General features: G+C 37.6%; 4 protein-coding genes across 6 annotated transcripts; 3 read left to right on the top strand and 1 right to left on the bottom strand.

Moving 5' to 3' along the window:
- Positions 1-212: 212 nt before the first annotated feature.
- On the top strand, positions 213-1,886 carry LOC112199338 (geraniol 8-hydroxylase). Its single transcript, XM_024340369.1, has 2 exons — positions 213-1,103; positions 1,272-1,886. The coding sequence occupies exons 1-2, from the start codon at positions 213-215 to the stop codon at positions 1,884-1,886; spliced, it is 1,506 nt and encodes a 501-aa protein (XP_024196137.1).
- A 4,442-nt stretch (positions 1,887-6,328) lies between these two features.
- LOC112197829 (putative methyltransferase C9orf114 homolog) lies at positions 6,329-10,161 on the top strand. The gene is made up of 10 exons (XM_024338713.2): positions 6,329-6,628; positions 6,742-6,954; positions 7,031-7,097; positions 7,348-7,412; positions 7,530-7,608; positions 7,747-7,865; positions 7,972-8,051; positions 9,000-9,069; positions 9,364-9,441; positions 9,611-10,161. The coding sequence occupies exons 1-10, from the start codon at positions 6,422-6,424 to the stop codon at positions 9,674-9,676; spliced, it is 1,044 nt and encodes a 347-aa protein (XP_024194481.1). The 5' UTR covers positions 6,329-6,421; the 3' UTR covers positions 9,677-10,161.
- A 2,151-nt stretch (positions 10,162-12,312) lies between these two features.
- On the top strand, positions 12,313-19,391 carry LOC112196617 (probable ATP-dependent DNA helicase CHR12). Of its 3 annotated transcripts, none has more exons than XM_024337012.2 (12): positions 12,313-12,650; positions 12,917-13,073; positions 13,246-13,310; positions 13,711-13,899; positions 14,187-14,336; positions 14,882-15,238; positions 15,931-16,190; positions 16,364-16,579; positions 16,873-17,080; positions 17,159-17,312; positions 17,508-18,113; positions 18,530-19,391. In XM_024337012.2, exons 1-12 carry the CDS (start codon positions 12,492-12,494, stop codon positions 19,138-19,140), a joined length of 3,132 nt encoding a protein of 1,043 aa, XP_024192780.1. In that variant the 5' UTR covers positions 12,313-12,491; the 3' UTR covers positions 19,141-19,391. The 3 variants fall into 3 exon arrangements, with proteins under 3 accessions (XP_024192780.1, XP_024192778.1, XP_040373390.1); XM_024337010.2 differs by having other exon boundaries at positions 12,313-12,655; XM_040517456.1 differs by lacking the exons at positions 12,313-12,650; positions 12,917-13,073; positions 13,246-13,310 and adding an exon at positions 13,368-13,404 and having other exon boundaries at positions 13,694-13,899.
- Positions 19,392-19,657: 266 nt separating this feature from the next.
- On the bottom strand, positions 19,658-25,245 carry LOC112199336 (putative disease resistance protein RGA3). Its single transcript, XM_024340367.2, has 6 exons — positions 23,949-25,245; positions 21,308-23,846; positions 21,158-21,219; positions 20,942-21,038; positions 20,299-20,424; positions 19,658-20,202 (listed from the first exon to the last, which is right to left on the bottom strand). Exons 1-2 carry the CDS (start codon positions 25,113-25,115, stop codon positions 22,752-22,754), a joined length of 2,262 nt encoding a protein of 753 aa, XP_024196135.1. The 5' UTR covers positions 25,116-25,245; the 3' UTR covers positions 19,658-20,202; positions 20,299-20,424; positions 20,942-21,038; positions 21,158-21,219; positions 21,308-22,751.
- Between the last annotated feature and the right edge of the window lie 2,508 nt (positions 25,246-27,753).

Below are 27,753 nucleotides of genomic sequence, written 5' to 3'. Positions count from 1 at the left end.
TCCTGCCTAACCACAAGGTAAGTTATACCTTAACTTCTCTAAGCCTGCGTCTACACATTCAAGCTTTTAAAAAACGAAAAACGAAATAATCCTTTCCAATCTATATCATACGTGAAAACATAGCCAATAGTTCATTGCAAGTCAACTCATTCTATAAATTAAGCCCCATGAGATCAGTTGTAATTTTCAAGTTTAGTTTGTTTTTGTGAGAGATGGATTTCTTAAGTTGTATAGTACTCCTTTCTCTGTGCTCTCTCTCCTGGTTCTTAATCCAAGCCCTCCAGAGAAGAACCAGAGTTAGGCTTCCACCAGGACCAAAGCCATTTCCATTGATTGGTAATCTTTTCGAACTTGGAGACAAACCTCATCTCTCTTTGACCAAGCTTTCACAACACTATGGCCCCATAATGTCTTTGAAACTAGGCCAACTAACCACTATTGTAGTTTCTTCATCAACCATGGCCAAAGAAATCCTTCAAACCCATGACCAATTGTTTTGCAACCGAACAATCCCAGATGGGGTGCGAGTAGTAGCAGACAACTTGATCTGGATGCCAATATCACCAAGGTGGAGAAAGCTTCGCAAAATATGCAGCTCCCAATTGTTTGCCACCAAAGTTCTTGATGCCAAACATGAGACTCGGCAAGTGAAAGTGCAAGAGCTCATAGATAGTGTCAATGAGAGCATGGTACATGGTGTGGCAGTAGATATTAGAGAGGCTGCTTTTAAAACTACCCTCAATTTGCTGTCAAGGACTATTTTCTCTTTCGATTTGGCTACTACTGAAAGTAGTAGTAGTGAGATGGCCAGAGAGTACAAGGAGATCGTTTGGGGCGTAATGGAAGAGGCTGGGAAACCAAATTTGGCGGACTATTTTCCTGTGCTTAGGAAGCTTGACCCGCAAGGCATAAGGCGGCGTTTTACGAATTACTACAACAGGATGTTAGGCTTCATGGAATATGTGATTGATCAAAGGTTGGAATCTAGAAAAGGAGATGATTATGTCACAAATAACGATATGTTAGATACTCTTATAAGCATCAGTGAAGAGAAAAATGAGGAGGATATGAACAATCCCCAAGTTATTGAGAACTTGTTTATGGTTAGTCTCTACTCCCTAATCTTCTTGATTACTCACTTCGATAATGCTAGGCTTACTAACATTTGTTGATTTGTTTCCTAAACGATGAGTCATACAACTAAATAAGACTCAAGGTGCTGCAGCTAGTATTACTTTTATTTAAGTTATGACTGTGGAATGTATGTACAGGCTCTATTGACTGCGGGCACAGATACAACTTCAATCACATTGGAATGGGCAATGGCTGAGCTACTACATAACCCAGAAAGCCTCTCAAAAGCTCAAGATGAGCTGGATAGTGTGTTTGGGAAGGGAAAATTAATTGAGGAGTCGGAAATTACTCAACTACCTTACTTGCAAGCAATAATCAAAGAAACATTCCGGTTACACCCAACAGTCCCATTTCTAGTGCCACGAAAAGCAGAATCAGATGTAGAAATCGGAGGATACATTGTCCCAAAGAATGCACAAGTTCTAGTCAATTCTTGGGCCATAGGCAGAGACCCTAGCATTTGGGACAACCCAAACTCTTTTATGCCGGAGAGGTTCTTAGGATTGGAGAACCAAATTGATGTTATGGGAAGAAACTTTGATCTTATTCCATTTGGTGGTGGGAGAAGAATATGTCCTGGACTGCCGCTGGCAATGAAAATGTTACACTTGACGTTGGGTTCACTCATTAACTGCTTCAATTGGAAACTTGAAGATGGAGTTGTATCTGAGACTATAAACATGGAAGACAAGTTTGGCCTCACTTTACAAATGGCTCAGCCACTTCGAGCTGTGCCAATAAGTTATAATTGATTTCTAAATTGCAGTTTAATATCAAGTAATTTTCTTATATATTTCCTTGGAAGTTTATTATAAAAAATAAAACTTTCATGCTAGGTTAAGATTGCGAATCTCAAGAGTGGTTAAAATTTATGGCTTCCAAATAGTTGGCCATGAACTTTGAATTTATGGCTTGCTTAAACTAGCTATTTTGTCTGTGCCTTGCTGCCGTTTGTGTACTCTTCTTCATTTCTTCATCAAAGAGAAATTCTCAAATAAGTAGTCAATTAAGTAAAGAGAATCTCCCAATAAGGTTTTTTAAACTTAAGCACAACTCGGCTCAAATGATTTCTTAAAGAGTTCGAGCTCGGTTCGATTAAGGGACAAGCTTAAGCTTAATCTTAAATTAGGCTCGCTTGACTTGTTTGACTCTAAATTTAACTGAGATTATGAATAATAAGAAAAATAATGAATAATAAGAAAATTTTGAAGAATATAATAATTCAATAAGAAAAATCCTAATTGTTCAAGTAAATTCAGAATGTGTGTCTGGCCCAAACACAAGGTTACTTGCTCTAGTTGAAATATGGTTTATATTAGAGATACTCTCGGATAATATTAGTAGATATCCAATCAATGTACGATTATGTTTTCTTGTACAACTCTATCTATATGCTTGTAATCCTCTATATAAAGAGGCCTCTATAATCAATGAAAGCACGACTCAATTCTCTTCAAATTTCAGTTTTCCTTAAACACGTTATCAGCACGAAGCCTTAACCTTGAAACCCTAATTTTGTAGCGTTTAAACCATAGCAACCACTGCTGCATATATCGAAGCCCTCAATTCAAGGAGCCTAGAACTGGCGGCGCCACCCCAAGAACCAGCCGGAATCTTCCTGAACCGGCCGTCGGAAGTTTCTGAACAGAAACCGCTAGCCTCGCTCGCAAGCCTTTGCGCACCCCTACATCCCTATCGATAGCCCTCAACAGGTTAGCCTCACTCCACTTCGACAGATCTCGCAAGCCTCCGCGCAGCCCTCGCACCTCACCCCGACAGATCCTCGACAGCACCTGCCGATAGCCTGCCGTGCCCCTGCGCCGAGCCTCTCACCAGCCTGCAAACCCCTTCGGCAGCATCAACACAGGCCCTTGTCAGCTATTGAGCAGGTTAGCTTCACTAGCCAACGCCCAGCGCAGCCCTTGCCACTGTTAGCCTCGCTCCGACCACCGGTGACTTTTCTTGCAACTTTTCTGGCGACCTTAGGTGACTTTTTCCTGCGATTTTTCTGGCGATCAAATTCCGATGAATTTTTCCGGCGACCTATTTCAAGATATTTTTTGCCAAAAGTTCCCATTTTTGAGTTTTTATTCAATTTCTCTTCTTTTTCTCGAGGACTTGCATCATCCCTTCTTCTACCCCCCTTTCTTTTTCATAGGGGAGTCCAAAAGCCGAACTGTGGGGGTTCGTGCTCACTCCAAGCTTGGAACTTGTTGGGATTTCCAAACTTAGAGTTTGTAGAGAATTGATGATCGACCACTTACATCATTGTTTCGATCTAATCGAATACCTCCTGGAATCGGATTTCTTGAAAGCGACTAAGCTCAGAAATCCCTAATTTCTTAGAAGCAAGTACGCTTGAAAATTCATAATTTCTTGGGAGCGACTACGCTCAGAAATTTTATATGTTTTCATGGTAGCTTTTTCTGCTCCGAAACTAACCATTTTTCTTGTTCTCTTTCAGGATGAGTAACCTGAACAAACTGGACTTCGCTCCATTGGAAACAACTAGCTCTAGATATCACAAGTGGGTTCGTAATATCCGCCAGCATCTCAAGGCCGATGGAATCCTGGATAAGATTCTTGAGCCTAGCCAGGACGTGCTAACTGTTGAGCAAGCTCAAGCTTTGGACGCAAATAGAGCAGCCTTAGAGGCAAATAAGGCGAAAGCCATCATCCTAATGACTCGTCATATCGATGATTCGCTCCTGTACGAGTATATGAATGAAGAAGACCCAGAAAGCTGTGGGTCTCACTCGAAGAAAGATTTGGCAACGTCCATGACTCCCTGCTTCCTGACCTAGAAGTGAGATGACATAGCCTCCGCTTCTGTGATTTCAAGTCAGTTCTCAACTATAACTCGGAAGCACTTTGCATTAAATCCTTAATGAAATTTTGTGGTAAAGATCTGAACATCTAGGATATCAATGTTAACTCTGACATCCATCCAGATAATTGGAATACAAGTAATCTCACAATTGGGACCGTCAGCATAACTTCACATAGATGGTGAAAACCAATAATTTCCAGATACATTAAGAGACCTCCTAGATGGACCTGCCAACATAACTTCACATAGATGGTTAAAACCAATAACTTCCCATCAAAGATTTTTCTCTTCAAATAGGGAATTGTAATTAAGAGATTCATTTTATCTTGAATTGATCGAAGGGGGATTCTAGTTAGACCTCCAAATTTGCTATTTGGACCTCTCCTACTTATTGGACCTCTAATTCATTTTTTTTTTTGAAAGGGTTCTAATTCATTTTTAAAAATATTTAAATAGCTAAGTGCACCTCCTTAATTTTACCAAAATATCCTTGAACAATTAAATTTATTATTCAAAAATCTTTTGTTCTATTTTATTTTATTATCTCTATTAATTCAACTAAGAGAAGAAGAAGCAAAATGAATTGACCAAATTGCAAATTGGACTGGTCAAGTAAGTCAAGTTTTAGGTATTAACGCTGCACGAGAGTCTTCCAGGTATTAACGCTAGAACTCGAAGAAGAGCCTTTCCTAAAAGCAAGATTCTTTGATGTTGGTTCCGCTGGTTCTATGAATCAATCCAACATTTTGGAGCGTCGTAAGCCATGGAGAATTGAAGATATAAGCTTTGAAGAAAAAATTAAGGGAAGCAGCAGAACAAACTGATGAGAAATTGCAAGTATTTTTTGTTACTGTTGCATTCATCTATCCCTTCCTAAAGTTGAAACAAATAAGGTGTAGTTTTGCTTACAAGTTTAAAGGCCATACTTATCTAATTCCATTTTCAAAACATGAGATTTTAATAGAAAACAATAACAATTTAAAAATTTCTACAAATGTATCATCTCGCATCCAAGCATGGGAGATTGAAGGGAGAACATACTTTAAAAGTAAAAAGAAAAACGTCGTTAGCTTTTCGTGGGAGGTAAGAGGAGTTTTTTTTTTTCTTTTCTCTTTCTCTCTATATCCTTATAGAGAGCTTCTATTCATACCTCCAAAATTAGTATTTAGACCTCCTCACTTAATAGACCTCTAACTTATTTTTACAAATAATCAATATGCTATCTACACCTCCCTAATTTTCCCAAAATACCCATTGCCCAATAAAATCAATAATTTTTTTTTTTTTTAGATTCTATTCATACCTCCGAAATCAGTAAATGGACCTCCTTCAATTTTTGAACAATTCACAATCCTATTTTCCCTTAAGAAAAAAAAAATCTTCAGTTGGTAGTCTCTCTCTCTCACTTAATTTTGTCACAATGTCGCTCCTATTTTGTTTCTTTCATTCCATATGTATTTTTTAGTCCTTCTTCCATGAACTTGTGCATGTGACGTTGACGAGTTCTATCAAAACTAGCTAGGTACTGTAGAACATATGAATGTGCATAATCATCTTATGATTGTTCAAAGTTCAAACATTATATACTCAAATTTCTACTAGATAACTTAGTATAAATTTCTAAGTAGAAAACTGACAGAAAAAGAAGCTAAAACTAGGTATTAAGCTTGATAGATTATGTCTCACCTCTGACTCGGGGAGTAGAATCTCACCACCACGATTGATGTTTGAGAGATAGAGAATGACTGTTGCCAATGATTTTAGGATTTATGTTGGAGGAGAAAGTTTTCTCCAAGTTGAAGACTTATTATTATTATTTTCTCCCATTTTTTGTGTCCTTGTTGGTAATTTGATATGAGTTGACAAAGTCAACTATTACTTGAAAAAAGAGGGAGATCCAAATACCAATCTTGGAGGTATGAATAGAAGCTCCCATCCTTATATGTCTTTTTATATGAGTTGACAAAGTCCAATAACTATTGAAAAATGATAGAGGTCCATATAGCAAATTTAGAGATCCAACTAGAACCACTCTTGATCGAACCTGACATAATAATAATAAAAAAAAAATACTCTAACGAAATTGTGTTGAATTTATTTCTTTATCATTTTTTTTTTTTTGGTTAAACCAAGATATCCCCACCCGTAGGTAAGGATTAATCCCTCTCGAGCCGGGTCGGACCCCATTTAGGGAAGCTCTCTCAATACAGGCTGCTCCATTCACAAGACTCGAACTCGAGACCTTGCTTAAGGGGAACAAACTCCTTACCACTTGAACCACCAAGCATCGGTCTCTTTATCATTTTTGCTCAACCTTTATTTATTTATTTTTTTTGTAGTCAATAATATCTAGGTTTGGTACCTAAACCCCTGTAATCCCAAAACCCCTGTAAAGCGTAAAGGCGCGGCTTCACAGTGTCAAATTGTGAAGGTGACCGACCGACCCAACAAACAGAAATGGGTAAAAAGAAGAAGAGAACCGAAGCGGAAGAAGAAATCAAAGCCGACGACATTGTTAACGGCGACTTGCATAACAAAACCAACAAGAAGAAGAAGAAGAAGAAGGAACCCAAAACCGACACAGCCGCCGTGATTCCCACCGTCACCGTAGCCATCGCCGGTTCCATCATTCACAACGCTCAATCCCTCGAACTCGCCACTCGGGTACTTCCTCTATTTCTCTAATCCCTCACCACCCAACAACATTTAGCTTCAATCTTTCTTCCTTTACTTCCTCTCCATTTTTTGAGTTCATTTCTTTCTTGTTTCAATCTCAGCTGGCCGGTCAGATAGCTCGTGCCGTCACGATTTTCCGAGTTGATGAGGTGGTGGTATTTGACAACAACGGTGAGTCTGGCTCGCCGGAAGCTGATAATTCCGATGAGAATGAAAGCGGGGCTGCTTTTCTTATAAGAATCTTGCGGTATCTTGAGACGCCGCAGTATCTGAGGAAAGCTCTATTTCCGAAACATAATAGCTTGAGATTTGTGGTGAGGTTCCACGCTGTTGTGCATTTTATGGTAAGGATTTTTGTTGTGGTTGATGAGTTTTGGATCAACTGTACAGGGCTTGTTGCCTCCTCTTGATGCGCCGCACCATCTGCGTAGGCACGAATGGGGTGCATTTCGGGAAGGTATGTTGTAATGGCTGAAATTTAATGCTTCATGTGCTATGGCTAATGGCTTTATTAGTTTTTTTTTTTCGCAAGTTAAAAAATGGTTTAACTTGCTTATGTTGGAGAGATTGAACAAGAACCAACTTGAGAAATGAGATAATTCAGACTTTGTGCTGTTAATGAATTTTACTATTTAGTTGTGGTGGCTTGTTTGTGTTTGCTGTTTAGAACTGTGGACAAGTTTTGATATTTTTCCATTAATGCGTAGGTGTCACACTAAAGGAAAGATCTCTGGATGGTGTTGGGACATTAGTTGATGTGGGCTTGAGTAAGGTATCCTCACTGTCTGGTTTTGCTAGTCTTTCACAAGTTATTGCCTGATACTTTATTTCTGCTTGTTTTTCTGAATCCCAGAGTTAGCTATTTATTGATCTTGTGAACAATATGCAGAATGTTGTCGTTGACCAAGTACTTGATCCTGGAACAAGAGTTACTGTGGCTATGGGAGACAGCTGGAATTTGGATGCTGGTAATGAATGTTTTGTTCTGAATTCTTTTGCATATGGTGATTCCTTTTTTCATCTTAACCGTCAGTGAAGGTTTCTTTTCATCTTTTAGTATGAATCTTAGATACGTAATGGTTTTTTTTCCTATGGCATTTATCTAGATGTATCACGGCAGGTTGTATCATCGTTCAAGCCAAGGGAAGAAGCAGGGATGTATTGGGGGTACAAAGTGCGGTATGCTTCCAATATCACTTCGGTAATGACTGAATGTCTGTACGAGGTATCCATACATTGACTCTATGCCTCTCTTTGACTTATCTATTCGTGTGTCTCTCTAATCATTCAGATATGACCTTCCTTACCAACATCTGTTATCTCAATCACAGGGTGGTTATGATCATTTGATTGGAACCTCAGAGCATGGTCAGATTATAAATTCCTCTGATCTCAATATACCTACTTTCAGGTACTAACCATTAATTGATAAGATTCTACTTTTAGATGAGGCGGGTATTGTTTTTTCTGGGTGGCTGGTCTTTAGCCACAAATGGTGGTTGTTCTCTTTACTAGATGCCTACTGTGTTCATAAACTAGATTGCTTTTTCATAGGGAAACTCTTGATGTATGTGGGACGGGTTTTCAAACTCTTTCAATCTGTCGACCTCTGGTTTCTTTTAGGGCATATTTAGAAAATTGGTGTGAGCTCACCTTTAACATCCTGCTAAAGGCATACATTTCTGAAGTTTGAGAAGTTATGAAAATGTAGAATGCCGTATGCTTCCTTCAATATCATTTTTGCTTCATCTCTTTGCAACTTAAGGACTAGCTGGTGATAGCTCTGTCAGGCACATCTCATCTCTTTCTCCATCAGGCTTTTGCCCATTGCTGAAAATTTCCCCCTCCTGTAACATAAGAAGATAGCCCACCCCACCTCACCCCCTCCACTTCCATTACTTTTCTACAAGTGCCTGAATGGCTCCTTTAAAAATTGCTGGTTTTTGTTATTTTCTGGTCAAGTAGGTGGCCCTAGTAGCTTTCTCAAAGATTTGGCCTGAGGCAACCATTCCATCTCTTTTATATATTACTTTAACAAAATTATATCTATTTTATATATATATATATATATATATATATATATATATATATATATGCATGCATTAAGATTAAACTGAAAAGGGTGTAGGTATTTTTCCTGTTGAATATTTTGGTTGACAATTGACTGCTTTGAGTCTGTTTAAGGGGACCATGGACCTATAATTAGTATCAATATATTAATTATGTTGCTGTTTGAATTTAAAAAATATTCCATTGTTAAGGAAGATTGAGACATGAAGCTAATGTACAGTTATATAAATAGAGATGTTATACCTGCTGATCACTTATAGCTGTTATTTGACTGAATGAAATTTGTTAGGCATCTATTGATTGCTTTCGGTGGACTTGCTGGATTGGAAGAGAGCATTGAAGAGGATCATAACTTAAAGGTATGGTTGCTTAGGGATTTGGTTTTGGGACTTGAATGTTAAATGCTGGGTAGCTGCAAGCCGTTGCTTCCTGTAATGCTAGAAATTAGTTATAAGCTCTGTGAACAGTTTTATGATCTTGGAAGCGTTTGCTTGACAACTTGTAGTAGTTTGTTTAACTGAAGTAAAAAGGTAGAAAGGAAAAGGTTGCTAATTTATGATCTTGGAAGCGTTTGCTTGACAACTTGTAGTAGTTTGTTTAACTGAAGTAAAAAGGTAGAAAGGAAAAGGTTTCTAATACTTCTATTGACACAGGCAAAGAATGTGCGGGAGGTGTTTGATATATATTTAAACACATGTCCGCATCAGGGGAGTCGAACAATACGAACAGAGGTACTTTCAGTATATTATAATCCTTTGCATTTTCATTTAGGGGAGTGAGTTATTTTGGCACTCCACTTTTATCTACACAAAAGCGGAGTGCCACAATCATGACCCTGTATGTATTGATGAGAACTTATTGTTGTGTTCGTAATTGCTTAATTTGCATCTTCACGGACAGGAAGCAATTTTAATTTCACTTCAATATTTCCAAGAACCAATCAACAGAGCACTGCAGAGAAGTTAGCATTAGAGTTGAAGATTTGCAGGACATTGAAATTCCACAATAAGAATCAAGATCTTAAGGAATCTATCCTGATTCTTCAGATTCTTACCTTTTGCTGCAAACACATCGTCAGGATTATCAAGTTTTGTGATGGAAGATTGCCTCTTTTTGCTCATCATTTTTCTCTTTCCAGCCGGTTCATCTCTAAGCTATGTGTTTTAGTGTACAATTAGTCTGGTTTAACCTGCAAGGATCGGGATCACTTGCAACCCTTTTCTTCCTGGAAGATAAACATAGTCAAATACTTATGTTTTTCCATGTTTATATCGATTAATCAGGTCTTTCCACCTTGAGTTGGGTTGGTTGAGCGCAAATGGTGATTTTTTTTTTTTTTAACTCTGGTTATTGTTCTTTTTGTAAACCTGTAAAATACTCCTAGTTTTGGAGTGATCATACATTTTGACACTCGCAGTTAATTTTGAAGTATTGTAGGTGTGGTTTCGTTAGCAGTATACAAGGGAGTCGTTATTGGCACTTCAAAGAAAGTAATTTTGTGCAAATAAATGGGCCCTTTATTCCCTTTCCCAAGTAGAAAATTAGGAAAAAAAAATTGATGAAATTACCAAAACAACCTTACTGGTAAAAAAAACCTATTTATTAAAGAGTGTGTTGTGTTTATATTCATGATTTCATGGTACATGCCTTTTCTGATTTTTGTAAACAATTATTTCCTAATTTACCCCTATAGTAAATTGAAATAAAAAAACTAAAAAAAAACAGAAAAAATGTCATTTACCCAGCTCTTCGTCTTCCAGATCTTCTCATATGTTTCCCATTCTCTCTATCTGTCTTCTCTCTGTCTTATCAATTCTAGAAGTACTTCTGCCATTGGTGTTTACAGCTTGACTTTCTTTAACTGAGATTGGGATAGACATATTATTCCTTTCATGTTCTTAAAGGTTCTTTAGTTCAGTCTATCATATGCAGTCCATTAAAAGACGACTTCAATTCATGATGGGAGGTCACCATTATATGCTATAATCATTTCTTCACTATTATATGCTATAATCATTTCTTAATTTTTGTTTCAATGCTGTGAATTCCTTGAGGGTGTGTTTGACGGTTATCGATTTAATCTCGTAAGAAAATAACTTTTTATAAAAATTAACGGAGGTTTACATATTAAATTTGGAGGTATGAATAGAACTACTCTTTATTAAATGTCCTCCCGTAATTTCATTTTAAATTTCTCTACAAAATCTAGTGGCATAAATATCTCATCCGTAAGTGAGAGATCATTAGTTCGATTTTTATTATTTCCCTTTAGTATTATGAAAGTTGAGGTCCACTGCTCGCAAGTTGATTAGTGCGTTAAACCACCTAGAATAATTGTTGTTGTTTGCCAATCTCCCTCGGAGTACTCTTTCAGAGTCTAAACTTCCCTCGAACTTGGGATAAGGTTCAAAACCCTTAGACTTGGGCATAGTTCCTCCATAAGTTTGGACAACAGCTTCCCTTGAGCTTGGGCATAGTTTCATGCCAGATTCGGGATTAATTTCCCCTGAACTTGGGTCATAGTTCATTCACTTCATCCTATTGATAGCTCTTCTAAACCACCTTGGTTTGGTATCGATTTGCTATTGACTACTCGATGTCAATAGATGGTTAGGCCTTCTATGGCCTCAGCGGGTTTACAGGCTTGTTAAAAGAGTAAAGAGTCCTTTCTCAAGGCAATCAGAAGAGTTTTAACTGAAGTTTATCATTTTTCAGGTCAGCAGTCGCCTGAAGAAGAAGTTAGGAAGCGCAAGGTAGCAGCAAAGCTCTGGCAAAATCACACCAGAAGGTTGTGCACGCTTTGACAAGCAATGTCAATAGATGACATCACAATGGCCAAAAGAGACCGTTTGTTGCTTGTTAAAGGCAGGCCAAACACATATATATAATAGGAAGTCTTCATTTCTTTTGGAAAATATCTAAACAATGAGTACTCCTTAACTTTTCTAAGAGGGATGCATCCCACATTGTAGACACATATATAATAGAAAGTCTTCATTTCTTTTGGACAATATCTAAACAATGAGTACTCCTTAACTTTTCTAAGAGAGATGCATTCCATAATGTAGTTCAATAATTAGAATCTTGAACTATTACAAATTCACTTGGGGAGTCAAAATAAAAATAAAAAATTATTCGGTTAAGGCGACATCCAAATATTTTTGAAAGTAAAAAAAAAATTAAAAATTAAAAGTTATTTATTTGTTAAAGGGTCCATTTTAAAAATATTTTTGACTTTCTATACTTCTCCTGAAAGATATAGGTAATGTCATTACAAATACGAGTTGGTGTTCACTAGGGTGTTGAGTTACAATAAGTCAATAACACAGTTTGGGAAGCATTAAATTAATATATTCATTGAACAACGAGAACAAAATTCTAATTTCATAACCACATGATGTTAACCTAGTTTGCCCAAAATATGATCTAAGTTGGTTTTGCAAACTAGAAAATGTTGCCCTTGTTGGCGTTACTGTAATAGAGGAGACACATGAGGGTTTCTCCCAGGGCTAATTCCGTCATTCACCCAAAAAAAACAAAGCCGTGTTTGGCTACACCACTATAAAAGCGAACCCCGCAACGAAACAAAAAGCCCCGAGAGGACACAACCCGAGCGCCGAAGACGACCCAAGTAAACCAAACCCTCTCTGCGATAAACAGAGAGAAAGAAAGAAAGAGAGAGAGAGAGGAGCGTGCGTAAAGCAGCACCAAAATTTTAATTTTAATTCAAAAAAAAAAGAAAAAAAAAGAAGTTAAAGGGGGTTCCTCTCCCGCCAAGGTTATGGCTCAGCTGGACAGCCTCGACCTCATTAGCAAGACCAAGTCCCTGATCTCTGCCCTCGACCTCGTCTCCCGCGACCTCCCTCTCCCTCCTCACCTCTTCGACCTCGTTTCCTCCATCTACCACGCCCCCAGGCCCCCAATCCCGACCCTGCCGACGGTTTGGTATGATTTCCCTTTCGATTTCCGCGTTTTGGGTTGTGGGTTTTGGTTTCCGGGGTCCTTTTTAGGTTTTGCTTCGTGGGTTCTTGTCAATTTCGGATCTTGGGTCGTTTTGGGGTTTGGGGTTTAGTGAAGATTTGAAATTTTGTGTGCTTTTATGTGTTTTTGTATCTTTTGAGTTGTGTTTATTGGTGTGGTGTTGTTTTTTGTTTGGTTTTGAGAATGTTGATTTTGAGATGTGTGTTGTTGTTGTTGTTGTTGCAGGGTGAAGGTGAGAGCTTTGGAGGGGATGATTTGTTGGGAGACCTTGAAGATGCGCTTTTGAACCAACGTCACAAGTGCAGTTCGGGTGTTGGACTAATTGAATCCGGGGAGAAGCGTTTCCAAAGCCACCTTCGGCATAGATTGGCTCAGCTTGAAGGTCACTAGATATTAGTATTTTCTGAGTTATTCACCTAGTCTTTCGTAATTGTTTGCGCATTATGCCAAATGTTAATGTTTTGGTAGAGGAATTAGATCGATAGGGTCATAATGTTGTTGTTATGTTCTAAAAGGGTTCATATCATACTTGCTCACTAATGATTTTGTATCAGAACTACCTTCAAGTAGAGGAGAGGAGTTGCAGACCAAGTGCTTGCTTGAATTCTATGGGCTAAAGGTAAACTTGACATGTTGAAATCGTTTGTGTCTAATACTAATTTTGCGGCAGAGTGTTAATCTCAATCTTAAAATGACTGGTCGTTCTTTTCTTGGTATGAGACTGTTCTTACATTTTAATGAATGAGAAAGATTGTTGTCAAGAAGTAGAATAAGTTACTCATTTTCTTTTCTGTAAGCATGATATTCTGATATCTGAGAATAGGAAACTGTTTCATTTTTCCCTGGTAGGCATGATCTTTTTTATCGTTATCCTAAATTATACTGCGCAAAGGAGTTCTTATTAGATTCCTATTGAGAGTTTTCTGTGCATGTGAAATTTTTTTTTCCCTTTCTTTTCTTTCTGGTACCGATGGATAACATGCATGTGTCCTTCTTGGCAAGGACTTCTTTTCTATCAGCTTGCAGAATTGCAAAACAAGGTGCGTTCTGATGTGAGTTCAGAATACTTGCTCCGCATGAGCTGCTCTTCTCCGGACAAAACATTGTTTGATTGGGGAAGGATGCGATTGCCCCGTCCACTCTATGGTGTTGGAGATGCATTTGCCGTGGAGGCTGACGATCAGTTCAGGAAAAAACGAGATGCTGAGGTCATAAACTAATACATGCATTACTTATTTGAATCCGTTCATATATAAAAGGGAAAAATGAGAATCTTATATTGTAGTAGATTGTTTACATAAAGGGAAACGGGTCAACTTGTTTGGCCCTACAGACACAGAAAATCATAGAGTTAATTTGATATTATAAACAATAACAAATTATATAATCCGCAAAACATATCAGAAACAACCTCTTCTATTAAAAATGATTATCTTACACGTAGTTGGTATCATCAAAGTAAAATGTTCTGATATTGTAACATACACCGTTGCAGAGGCTCTCAAGGTTACAAGAGGAGGAGAAGAATAATATTGAGACTAGAAAACGAAAATTTTTCGCAGAAGTGCTTAATGGTGTTCGTGAATATCAATTGCAAATTCAGGCTTCTATGGCTCGTCGAAAACGAAGGAATGATTTTGTCCAGGTAAGCTTTTTCTCTTGTGCTATTTTTGTTTTCCCTGGATGTTTATTTAAATGGATAGGACACTGAAAAATTCTGAAACCTAATGAAACATGTTGGTAGGAAAAAATGACTTCACAATGATTGCGTGATATTTTCAATAAGAGGTATTTTACATGAAATAGCAAAAAAATTCATTAGAATTCTTTGTACTCATATTGGAAAGAACTTAGGATCCACCCCCTTATCACACACCCACAATTTTGATCTCCTTCTCACTGGTTAGACTGACTTTCATGACCACCAACCTTTAACATTAAACACGATGGCTGATATATAGAAGAGAGAATAATTCCAATAGCTCTCAACTTCATCAAAATTTCAAAACTGGAATCTTCTGCATTAAAAATAATTTAAATCCAGATCATAGGAAATATGGTAATCATTTGTAAGATGAGCCGTCAACTGGATAAAGAAATATGGTAATCATTTTAAAGTGAAAGTAAAGTTTAGATTATTGTTACTACATTTTCTTGTGAAAGAATCCCTTATGTATCTTTTTAAAACAGGGGTGGCATGCAAAGCAAAAACAACGTGCTACTCGAGCTGAGAAATTGAGATTCCAAGCATTGAAGTCTGATGACCAGGAAGCATACATGAGAATGGTAAAGGAGAGCAAGAATGAGAGACTGACATTGCTTCTTGAAGAAACGAATAAACTCCTTGTCAATTTGGGAGCTGCTGTTCAACGTCAGAAAGATTCTAAACATACAGAGGACACTGAATCTTTAAAAGACTCAGAAGGTGATTTGACTGAGTTGGAAGAGGATGTGGAGATCATTGATTCTGATCGCAATGATGATGGTAGTGACTTGCTTAAAGGTCAGCGGCAATATAACTCTGCCATCCATTCTATCCAGGAACAGGTAAGAGAGAAAGCAATATTTTCTGCATGAAATCTTCTTTTTGTTTTTGTTTAGTTTTTTGTTTTTTGTTTTTGTTTTTACAAATGCCACAGTTCTTTAGATTTACCTATGTGAGATATATATATATATATATATATATATATATATATATATTGTATGTATATTAATTACTTCTTTGAATTATATTGCACCTTGATTCCTTGAATTTGGGCTGCTTTGCATAAAATTAGACCACGGTCTTTTAGCAAACTGATGAATGAGAGTGCTCATGTTAATCAAATGAGCACAATGCATCATGCTAACTGTGCAATGCGTCTATTTTTTCTTCTTTTATGTTTTTTTGGTTAAGGGGAATCAACCTTCTTTGGTGATTGTCTCTTAGCAACTCCCTCGGGTTTGGCCTTTGTGGTCTTAAGTTTGCCAGTTTGGACTTGAATACACCTTTCCTGGCTAGTATGACTTTAAATTCTTTTTGGCATGTGGGCATACATGCTTACGAACTAAATCAGTATAGAGGGCCAAGAAAAATCTGGCTGGAGCAATTTGATGGTGGTCCATTTACCCAATTTTACGTGCGATCTTGAACAACAAAGTTTTACATGTTATTGTAGAAGTTTCAGAGCTAATCAGTTAGTGTTAGAATTGCTTGGTGCTTTGGAACAGAGGTCTTACTAAATATTGAATTTCAACAGGTAACCGAGCAACCTTCAATGCTTGAAGGTGGAGAGTTAAGGCCCTACCAATTGGAGGGTCTACAATGGATGCTCTCCTTGTTCAATAACAATCTAAACGGTATATTGGCTGACGAGATGGGATTGGGTAAAACTATACAAACCATTTCATTGATTGCATATCTCATTGAAAACAAGGGTGTCACTGGGCCCCACTTGATAGTGGCTCCAAAGGCTGTATTACCAAATTGGGTTACTGAATTTGCAACATGGGCTCCTAGGTATGTGGGAAACTTCTTTGTACAGATCCCCCCCCTCTCTCTCTCTCTCTACACACACACACACACACAAGTATGCATGAATATAATTATTTGAATCTTTGTGTATGCATGCTCCAGTGTAGACAGTTTGTGTAAGGTTCTTGCAATCATTTATGTATTTTCGTCTTAACCAGTATTAAGGCCATTCTTTATGACGGGCGCCAAGAGGAAAGAAAGGCAATGAAGGAAGAATTATCAGGGGAAGGAAAATTTAATGTATTGATCACACATTATGACCTTATCATGAGGGATAAACAGTTTTTGAAGAAGATTAGCTGGGCTTACCTGATCGTTGACGAAGGGCATCGGTTGAAGAATTCTGAGTGTGCTCTCGCTATCACACTTGCAGGGTATGTTGCTACTGAAAATAGAGGCCTGATATTTATTGGTGCTTTATCATGTCAAAGTTCAGTTTTTACCGAATTTGTAGAATCTATTTATTGTGTGTCTCTTGTTTGCATTAATATTAAATGCAATTTATCCTCCCCTTTTCTTGTTGGAACATATCGCAATATAAAATATTTTATGTTGCAAAAATCGTTCTGATCAGTAATCTTAGTGTTCAAATTAATTTATTTTGCATATTATTTTTTTGATCATATTGTTTAAAATGCTTCTTTATTGGATGTTTACTTATATGCAGCTATGACATGCGACGTAGACTTCTGTTGACTGGCACGCCAATACAGAATAGCTTGCAGGAGTTGTGGTCCCTACTCAATTTTCTTCTCCCACACATTTTCAATTCAGTTCAGAATTTTGAGGAATGGTTTAATGCACCTTTTGCGGATCGGGGTGATATGTCTCTTACGGAGGAAGAACAGCTATTGATCATTCGACGTCTACATCAAGTGGGTGTTGGTCCTAATTTATGTTTATCTTATCTGTTCTAGATTTTTATTTTAATCAAAATTTTCTTCATGTTTTAGGTTATAAGGCCATTCATATTGAGGAGGAAAAAAGATGAAGTTGAGAAATTCCTTCCTGGAAAATCCCAAGTCATACTGAAATGCGACATGTCATCATGGCAGAAAGTATATTATCGACAAGTTACAGATGTGGGCAGGGTCGGGCTAGATAATGGTTTGTATCAATCCTCGCTATAATCTGCATATCTGATATCAACCCCATCCCCCATTTTTCCTGGAAATCCATTAAATTGATGTTCCGGTGTTTATCCATAAGCTTCTTATACATAGTTTGTTATACAAAATTGAAGTTGAAAATACAAGGGCTTGCAGAGTTTACTTATAATTTACTGATAACATTTAATTTTAGGTTCGGGGAAATCAAAGAGCTTGCAGAACCTAACCATGCAGCTCAGAAAGTGTTGTAACCACCCGTACCTTTTTGTCGTGGGAGATTATAACATCTGGCGTCAGGAGGAGATCGTAAGAGCATCGGGAAAATTTGAACTGCTCGATCGTCTACTCCCAAAACTCCAAAAAGCGGGGCATAGAGTCTTGCTTTTCTCACAAATGACTCGCCTCATGGATATTCTTGAAGTTTATCTGCAGCTTCACCATTTCCAGTATCTTCGATTGGATGGTTCAACAAAAACTGAGGAAAGAGGGACTCTGCTAAAGAGATTCAATGCTCCAGACTCTCCTTACTTCATGTTTCTCTTGAGCACTCGTGCTGGAGGTCTTGGTTTGAACTTGCAATCCGCAGATACAGTTATAATTTTTGATAGTGATTGGAATCCTCAGATGGATCAACAAGCAGAGGATCGAGCCCATCGTATAGGTCAAAAGAAAGAAGTCAGGGTATTTGTGTTGGTTAGTGTTGGATCCATTGAAGAAGTAATTTTGGAGCGTGCTAAACAGAAGATGGGAATAGATGCCAAGGTCATCCAGGCCGGACTGTTCAATACAACTTCCACAGGTTCGTACTTGGATTCCAATGCAAAATATCTGTTACGATGCCATTCCTTCAAGTAGGAAAGAATTGGATGTTTATTTATTGCTTCAGGGCAATATCATTGACTCGTTGATTTTAAAACTGGGAGCCTTAGTTTGTCTGCACATGGTTTCCTGTACATATAATTTTGTATAAATGTGGTTTTCTAGTAGATTGCCATGCTTTCCATATCATTTTTAACAATATGGATGATAGAAGCAAAATTAGAAGGGTGCTACATAAGGTCAAAAGTATTTCTTGTTTCAGCCACAATAAAATATTACTGTGCTGCATTGTAGGTTCAATGCAAGGGATGTCTTGCATGTTAGAATGAATAAATTAACTTCGTTTTTTCATGACAGGGCTGTATCCTATCTAAAGACGTGTTTCTTGTTTCGCAGCTCAGGACAGAAGAGATATGTTGGAGGAAATCATGCGCAAGGGTACAAGTTCACTTGGCACAGACGTGCCAAGCGAGAGAGAAATCAACCGCCTTGCTGCCAGATCAGATGACGAGTTCCGGATGTTTGAGAAAATGGATGCTGAGAGAAGGCAAAAGGAGAATTATAGATCTCGCCTAATGGAAGAGCATGAGGTTCCTGAGTGGGCATATTCAGCACCTGATAAGGTTACAGCTTCCAAAGGATTTGATTATAGCAATGTCTCGGGAAAGCGGCCAAGAAAGGAGGTACGTTCTTATGCTGATGGCCTTAGTGATCTACAGTTTATGAAAGCTGTAGAAAGTGGAGAAGATGTATCGATGTTTTCCGGTAAAGGAAAGAGGAAAAATCTTTTTCCATCTAAGAGCAGTGTTGTACCTTTGAATGAAAATGTGCCGGTGGTCAGTGGAAGTGAAGAGACATATGGTTTGACCCCACCTTCAAAGAGACACAAGTCTGAAGGACCAAATATAGTGAAGCACGAAAGTCATGCAGGAGTTTTCAAAATTACTAGAAAGAAGAGATCAAATTCATCCTCCGACAGTAAAGGCCGAAATTCCAACGGAAGATGAATTGGACGAGGTTGATTAAATTGACTCATTTAATACCTGAGCATCGCTGTAGCTGCTGACATTGTACACGGGTTTAGAGCAGTGAACAACTTTCAGCTAACATGTCATGGCTTAGTAAACGGGTGTCCTGCCTAATGCCGACTTAACCTCTGTGCATTATGGTTCTTTGTGTACTCACTGGTCTGATCTTGGCCCTATCAGCTGCAACATGAACTTGTTCAAAATTATCAAAAGAACCTCAATTTCTCATTTATGGTAGGTGTACCGATTCATAGGAGATACTTTTTTTTTTCCTTTTTTTTTTTTCTGGTCTGAGTAGGAAATACTCTGCGAATAGAAAATTCTATTATGTTGATTGATTTGGTTTTGCATTAGTCGTAGGAGATACTTTCAGTTTTCCAGCGGTGTCCGTGAACAATTACTTGAATGTTTTACCATGTTCTTAGAATCTGGAAGTATTGTATAATAATTAATCTACTACTGCTAGCCGTGGGCAAGTTTACTTCTTTTATTAATTGCTTCAAACAGCTTTTCCACAAAAGACCAATTACACACTTGCTACACTGAATAGTTGTGAAGGAAAGAATCTGTGGATAGTTTACAGTTGTGGAGGTGAAAGGGATCAAGAAAGTTTACAGTTGATTTTAAACAAAGATCTGAGCATCTAGGATATCAATGTTAACTTTGGCATCCATCCAGATTATTGGAATACAAGTAATCTCACAATTGGGACCCCTCAGCATAACTTCACATAGATGGTGAAAACCAATAATTTCCAGATGCAGTAATATGGTGAGGTTCCTGCTAGATTCAGCGGTAAGTAATTCTTCACATCATTGTTGGAGGGATCACAATTGTCTGACAACCACAAATGAATCGACTAGGGTTTGAAATTGTCTGGCAGGTACTTTACTAACAAGAATTGCCATTGAACATCTCTACCTCAACCCAAAATAAGAACAATAATGTTTCATCCTTATCGATGTCTTTTTGGTTATACTAGAGGATGAACTTCCCCATCACAAAAACTAGTACTTACAAAGGGAAAGAAACAATGGGACACTAGAAATGATAAAAACTGATAAGTTAAATAACTAGCTGAAGGTGATACAAGGAAAAAGAACATGCACAAATTACTCATTTGAGAAAGATACTTACAATCTACCTTTGGAATGTAAGAAGCCAGCTACTCATGTCAGCTGTCCTCATCTTTTGTTTGCATAGCTTCCACTTTAGGTGGATACATCTCAATTTCTCATCCTTATAGCGGACGCTGATTAATACCTAAGACAAAGAAAGTATAACAGGTTACAATGACTATACAACTTATGAATAAACTGAAGCAAAGTAATTAAGCAATCATCCTAGTAGGGTTGCATCAATAAATTCCAAGTTCATTATGTGTCATAAACATCAGAAGAAAACAATGTTGTGGAAATTTCTTTATCAAGCAGTGCACCACTGGTTTCAGATAACTCTGTATGCAGCTAAAAGAAATCCAATCCTTGAAAATTTGTAAAGAAAAGTTCCTTAATATTAAATCATCAGGGAATTAAAATGCAAATGGCAATCGTGGAATTGACTATTAATCAAACAGGGTATAGATATATTTTTATTTCATTGAAAGTCTTCCTTAAAGAATGGAACATGGCATCCAAACCATTTCATGTAAAAGATGTGAAATTCTAAGTTTATAACAGACTAAAATGATTTCTAATAGTATGTCTACCTCCATGAGAAAGCAAATATGATAAAATTAGATTGAAATGATTAAAGTATATTTTTCCAGTATCATGGTCACCTTATCTTCAATGAAACACGGCAGACAAGCCATACATGGGAGAGGTGATCATCACCTATTCAGCATAATTTGATCTTGCCGTCAGGTACGATAGAGCCTGCCACCATATGATTTATGCCAAAAGGAAAAAGTAGGATTGGTTAATGCATTACTGGTTAAAGTGAAAAAAAAAAAAATGTGAAAAGAGAAGAAAAGATGGTGCTTTGAAAAGCTTACCCTGCTTTAGGTGGAAAATGATTAACCTTGTAACGCAGGCATTGCGTATCACCAATAGCCAACTGAGTTAAGAAGGATGGAAAATGAGACATAATAAGAAAGAGATTTGTAGAAAAAAAGGAAATAAAGAGAATGTGGTAAAAAAATTACACTGAAGATCTGGGATGTGAGAAATCTTGGGCCAGTCTGGGCCAGTCTCCTTGGTGCATCTTTCTTTGAGCAGGGGACATCCGTCACTGCGGAGCTTGTTTAATTTGGTGAGGCTTTTCATAGCATTTTGTGTAGGCAGATACTTGAGATTCTCACAGAAGCAGATACTCAGAGACTCAAGAGATGTAAGATTTCCCAACCACTCAGGAAGAGCCTCTAGTCCCTTAAAATCACATATCCAGAGTTGTTTTAAACAAGTCAAGTGCTGAATTTGTTGGGGCAGAGACTCGAGCGTAGGCCACCCAAACAACCATAACTCAACAAGTTGTGAATTAGGAGGAAGATGAAAATGAGGGAAGGCGTCCAGCTCCTCCCAGAACGCACCAATTCGGAGTGTCTTCAAACGAGTGAGGTGGTGAAATTCTACTGTGGGCACATAATTTAATTCCAACAACCGAGCAAGAATAGATTCTACAGAACGGCAATCCTCCTCCGGTACAGACAAATACGCATCAACACCTTGAGAAATTTCCTCCGGGTGGTCGCACTTCACATATGATACTGACAAGGATACTAGATGAGAGCAATCAGTTATAACCAGATCCTCAAGAGAGGTGCAGAATTGGAGCCCACTCGATAGGCTTAATAAACTCCAACAACTATCAATCTTTAATTCTCGGAGAGATGTGATGCCCTGTGTGATTGGAATTGATGTCAATTCATCACAATCCCTTATCTCCAATTCCTGAAGAGAGGTGCAGTAGTTGAGCCCACCTCCTAGGCTCGATAATCCCCTACAGGCCCAGATGTTCAATTGACGGAGAGATGCGATGCCCTGTGTGATTGGAATTGATCTTAGTTTGTAACAATCCTTTATCTCCAATTCCTGAAGAGAGGTGCAGTAGTTGAGCCCACTTCCTAGGCTTGACAATCCATTACACTTGAAGAGATTCAATTTCCGGAGAGACGGCATGCCCTGTGTGATTGGAATTGATGTTAGATTGTCACAATTCTTTATCTCCAACTCCTGAAGAGAGGTGCAGTAGCTGAGCCCACTTCCTAGGCTTGACAATCCATTACACTTGAAGAGATTCAATTTCTGGAGAGACGGCATGCCCTGTGGGATTGGAATTGAAACCAGAACAGGGCAAACACGTATCTCCAACTCCTGAAGAGAGGTGCAGTTATGGAGCCCAACCTCTAGGCTTGATAATCTCCAACAATCGCAAATCTTCAATTCAAGGAGAGATGCGATGCCCTGTGTGATCCGAATCGACTCTAGGCTGTGACAATTGTCTATGCTCAACTCTTCGAGGCAAGGAAATACCTTCACGACCTCTCCTCCTTCAGCTGATATCCATGACGGAAATCTAGCACCCATGAAATGGTAAATGTTCAAGCTTTGCAAGTTACCATGAGGTTCCAAGCCATATAGTACCTCCGTCTAGTTTTCATTAGGTACCTCATTGTCTGTCCATGCAAATGTTAACCGACTTAAGTGACTCTTGTGCACCAAGCCAGCCTTCTTTGCTTCTTCTCCATCCCTTACATGTTCTAACGCAATAATAATCAAGTGGCCTCTCAATTGGTTCAACCCACCCAACTCCTTAATTGCAGGACCTCTCTCCTCACCCACATTAAAGAAGGGCAATCTTCGGAGATTAGTTAATCGCCCCAAAATCCCAGCCTCAAATTTCATTTCCTCACCAAAGTAAAAATGCCTCAAGTTGATCAAATTTTGAATCACCTTCGGACACTTTTTAAGATTCCAAGGTAATCTCAATGTTTGGAGGTTATAGAGCTTGCCAATAGACTCTGGGAGTGCTTTGATTTTTGCATCAGAGAGATCTAGATATCTCAAGTGCTTCAGCTTGCTAAGTGAATATGGCAACTCCTGATTCTCAGTCTCACAAACACTTAAGACACGTAAAGCTCTAATTTTTGGAAAAATGGTATTAGAGACCTCCCCGATATTTGAAAAGAATGAGCGCAGTCTTGATATACTTGATTTTGGCATCTTTTCTAGTATTGCAGTAGGAACCCGTGCAACATGTCGAATCTCATGATCTTCCATCTCATGATTGAAGTCTGATGTCCAGCTCTCACACTTGGATACTTCGTTTGCAAGATCATGCACAAGATCATGCATCTTGCATCGGGTGATGATAACACGATAGTCATCCTCATCCTCTGTAGCATCTTGAAACAAGGAGTTCTCTAGTAGAGTCTCAAAATACTTACTGCTTATATCCTCCATTTCAATCTCTTGCTCGGTTTGGTGACCATGAGAAGGATGGAGAAAACCTTGAGCCATCCATAATTGGATCAAGTTATCTCTTTCAATTGAGGAACCTCTCTCGAGCATGGAGCAATATGCAAAACATTGTTTCAATGGTGATTCCAAATTGTCAAAACTCAACCCCAGAACCGACATGATCCTGCTATCCTCTTTGTCTGATGGTACCTGCCATATTTTACTTTGCAGAATTGACAACCATTCATTGCTACCGTTCTTAGAACGCATCAAGCTTCCCAAAACCTACAGTTATTTGAGATTCAAATTTTAGCATAACTTCATCTATACATATCAAATAGTTCATCTCACATTAAATAATCAATAAGGTGATCGAAGATACCGTACCTTTGCCGCCAATGGAAGACCAGCACACTTTTTGGCAATGTCCCTTCCGATTCCCTCTAGATCTGAAGGAATCGGAGCATTAGGATCTGCAAATGCTCTATCCTTTATTATGGACCAACATTCATCATCCGATAGAGTCTCTAGATCGCACCTAGGAAGTGTTTCCATGATTGATGCAACCTTGGCACTACGGGTGGTGACAATCACAGAGCTTCCTTTAGCAGAATTTAGTTGCAATAGACAACGCTTCAAATCATCCCAATTATTAGCATCCTCATTCCAAACGTCATCAAGTACAAGAAAATACCTTCTCTCTTTCAACTTCTGCTGGAGGCTTCCAATCAATGCTTCCAGACTTGAAAGATTTGCTCCAGTCACGTCGTCATATGATTCCAGCATTCGACGTAAAATTGAATTGACATCAAAAGTATTAGATGCATACACCCATAATGTTGCATCAAAGAACCTTTTCATTTCACCTTCTTTCAGTTGCTTGGTAACTGAGTGAGCCAAAGTAGTTTTACCTAGGCCTCCCAATCCCACAATGGCCATCACCGAAAGAATATTTTCTTGATTGTTGGAGTTGGTCAAGGTTGCAATAATATCTAACACAACCTGATCCCTTCCAACAATGGTTGCATATTTCAAGGTGAATTCATTTTTCTCGACGAATGAGGTTGTTTCCCGCTTATCTTTACTTGCTGCTGCACCTCCATTTGATCTCCTTGTCATGCCGAGTCCCACACTGGCTGCTTGCTTGTAGAGATCATCCAAGGATGTGTTGATGTTGTAGATCTTGCGTGCCATCTTGAGACGAAATACAACAGGATTGTTGCAGAAGAAGCCGAGTATCTTCTTATCCAGGCTCGTCTCCTTTATAACGATACGCTGAACTTCATATTCTATTTCATCCAGAATATTGTCTGCATTATAAGCTATGCTTATAAGCATCTTCATCCATTCGGCCCTTGCCCGCAGTTTCCTATCTTCAGGTTCATGAGCAGCATCATGGATTATATTTCCAATCAGAGTTGAGGATTCTTTGAGCTTATTTATCTCTTCGCGGAAGCCCCAGACGATATCGAGTCTCAATTGATCAGTAGCGAGTGAAGTCACCTTACTCACTACTTCGCTGGCAGCGGATTCAAGGAGAGAGAGTACAAACATCTTTCCGGGGTTTTAAAATCACTCTCAATCTCAAGGGTTGATCACGCAGGCGTAGGGTGTCCCAAGTGTTGTTCTTGTAGAAGATATAGCTGGATTGTTGAGAATAGATGCTGCATATGGTTGCCTTGGGATCGCTTTGCCTTCACTCCATGCCAGCTATAGCTTTATGAAAGAACAGTACACTATTCTATTGAGGATAGCTCTATAAAAAATTTAAGTGTCGTGTCTCGCTACCTATGTAGAATTGTTCACGTCTGTCTGTATAGAACATATTAGACTTGCAGCACAGGCATAGAACCAAGTGAACCCACCCTTACAAGACTTGGGTAGCTTAGATACCTATTTCCAATTGTATTCCCAAGTTAACAACTGCTCTTCTTCATTAAGCAATGATTAACTTTTTGGCTAGGTAAGAAAAGGGACCAAGTAGCAGTTATTCTTGACTTGGAGAATCAAATATGCTAGAGATGCAGAACACCAAGTTGTAAACTAACTTGACTCCAAGAAAAAGAATAAAGCCCCCATTTTTTTTCTCAGATTTTGAAGAGTTCCAATGTCCATAATCCTCAATCTTGGGGCTTCAGGTGTTCAAAATGGTTTCAATATTTTGGGTAATTATTGTTGAGAATATATACATCCCACATGGGAAAAATGAGACCGTCTATGGGTTTATAAGGGTTTGGTCCACTCCATCCATTGCCAATTGGTTTTGGATGTGAACCCCAGATTACTTTATCATGATATCAAAGCGGGTTACCCACGTGTGCATGCCTAACGGCCACACGGGCTCCACGTCACCCAAAAATTGTCCACGTGTATGGCTTGAAAATTCGCCACACGTGCGGGGGCGTGTTGAGAATATATACATCCTACATGGGAAAAATGAGACCGCCTATGAGTTTATAAGGGTTTGGGCCACTCTATCCATTGCCAATTGGTTTTGGATGTGAACCCCAGATTACTTTATCAATTATCACAAATGATACCTGAACTTATCCTCTATCTTATCGATTGTACCTGAACTTAATTTTGATTACAACCAGTATATGAACATTTTGATTTTATTACAAATGGTACCTATCACTAACTTCCATTAATGTTCCGTTAAAAACTGAAATGTGCCAAACATGTGACTCATTTTTCAAAGATAAATTTGTAAAATTACCATTTTTTTTTTAATATCACTTATATTGTGGGTATAAAAAATGAGACTATCAAAAGGAAAAACTTTCAACTTCAATTAAAAATATGAATGACAGGAAAAAAAAAAGAATTACGAAAGTTTTGATAAGCTTTTGATTTTAAATGTTTTCTAGTTTGTCCAAAAAAAATGTTTTATAGTTTTATTTGAAATGTTTTGTCTATATCTATAAAACAAATGAATTTTTGTTGAGATCTTGTTTTTAAATTTTATTTTCATAAGAGGGTAGAGATTTTTTTTTAATTCTATTTTGAGTGTTTTTATTGGGACCTGCAAATCTGCTAAGTTAACCTCACTCTATTATGAATTATTAAATGACATATATCACCTATTATAAAATGACTATTAAGGACAATAATTATACCCCAAAAAATATTATATTTAATTTCTCTAGACTTTCCAATTCAATAATATTATATTGCATTCTTTATTATTTTTCTTATCTATTTTCATTTTTCAATTTCACTACATACTCATTAAAGCATTTATATATATTTAATAAGAATTAAAACTATAATCAAGATCACGTGACATAAAAATTCCTATCATCATATATGTTGAATGCATATTGGTGAGGGATAACAAAAGAAATCATTTTATGACCTAAATCCTAGTCTATTCATTATATTTACAAAAAAAAAGAAAAGAAAAGAAAAGAGCTAGTAGTAAAAAAAATCTAAAAAAACTATTAAATAATTAATCATAAAGTACAGAAAATAGAGAAAATAATTAAACATTAAGAAAATTACTCTTCATGTTTTTTTGCAGATCTACAAGAGAAAAAAAAAAGTTAAAAAAAAAAAAATTCTTTTTTATTAGAAATTAATTTTTAAAGCCCAATACCTTGTGTTTGAGTTTCTTTTTTATTAGATAAGAGATTTATGTAATATGGTTAAGGAATGAATATGTAATTAATAGTTTGTTTGCAAATTATATGAGTGAAGTTATTTCCGAAACTTAAGTGAGGTTTAGTGAGTAAATTTAGTATTTGAAAATTTGATAGGAGGTGTAAAAAGCAAGGAGGTCAAGTGAGTAAATTTTGAGGTTCTAATAGAAAAACTCTTCTATTTTTAATCGAACTTCTATTTTTATTAACATATTAATTGATCAAAATATCTAGTAAACAAAATTATTTAAATGAGTATTTTTGTCAAACTACTCTGGAATATAGGTTATGTGTTTTGCACATGTTAGTTTTTAATGGAACATTAACGGAAGTTAGTGATAGGTACCATTTGAAATGAAATCAAAAAGTTTAGGTATTGGTTGTGATCAAAATTGAAACTCAGGTACCATTGATAAGATAGAGGATAAGTTCATGTACCATCAATATTTTATATCAGGCAATTTTGGTGATTGCATAAACCAAATTTAGAGGTTACGTGTGTTTGATGGTTAAATAATTTAACTGTAAGTAATTGGAATGTGCTATATTGC

Source organism: Rosa chinensis, chromosome 4 (genome assembly GCF_002994745.2).
Source record: "Rosa chinensis cultivar Old Blush chromosome 4, RchiOBHm-V2, whole genome shotgun sequence".
Taxonomy (NCBI): Eukaryota; Viridiplantae; Streptophyta; class Magnoliopsida; order Rosales; family Rosaceae; genus Rosa; species Rosa chinensis.
Note: the sequence above shows the minus strand (reverse complement) of the source record. Positions and strands in the feature narration are given on the sequence as shown.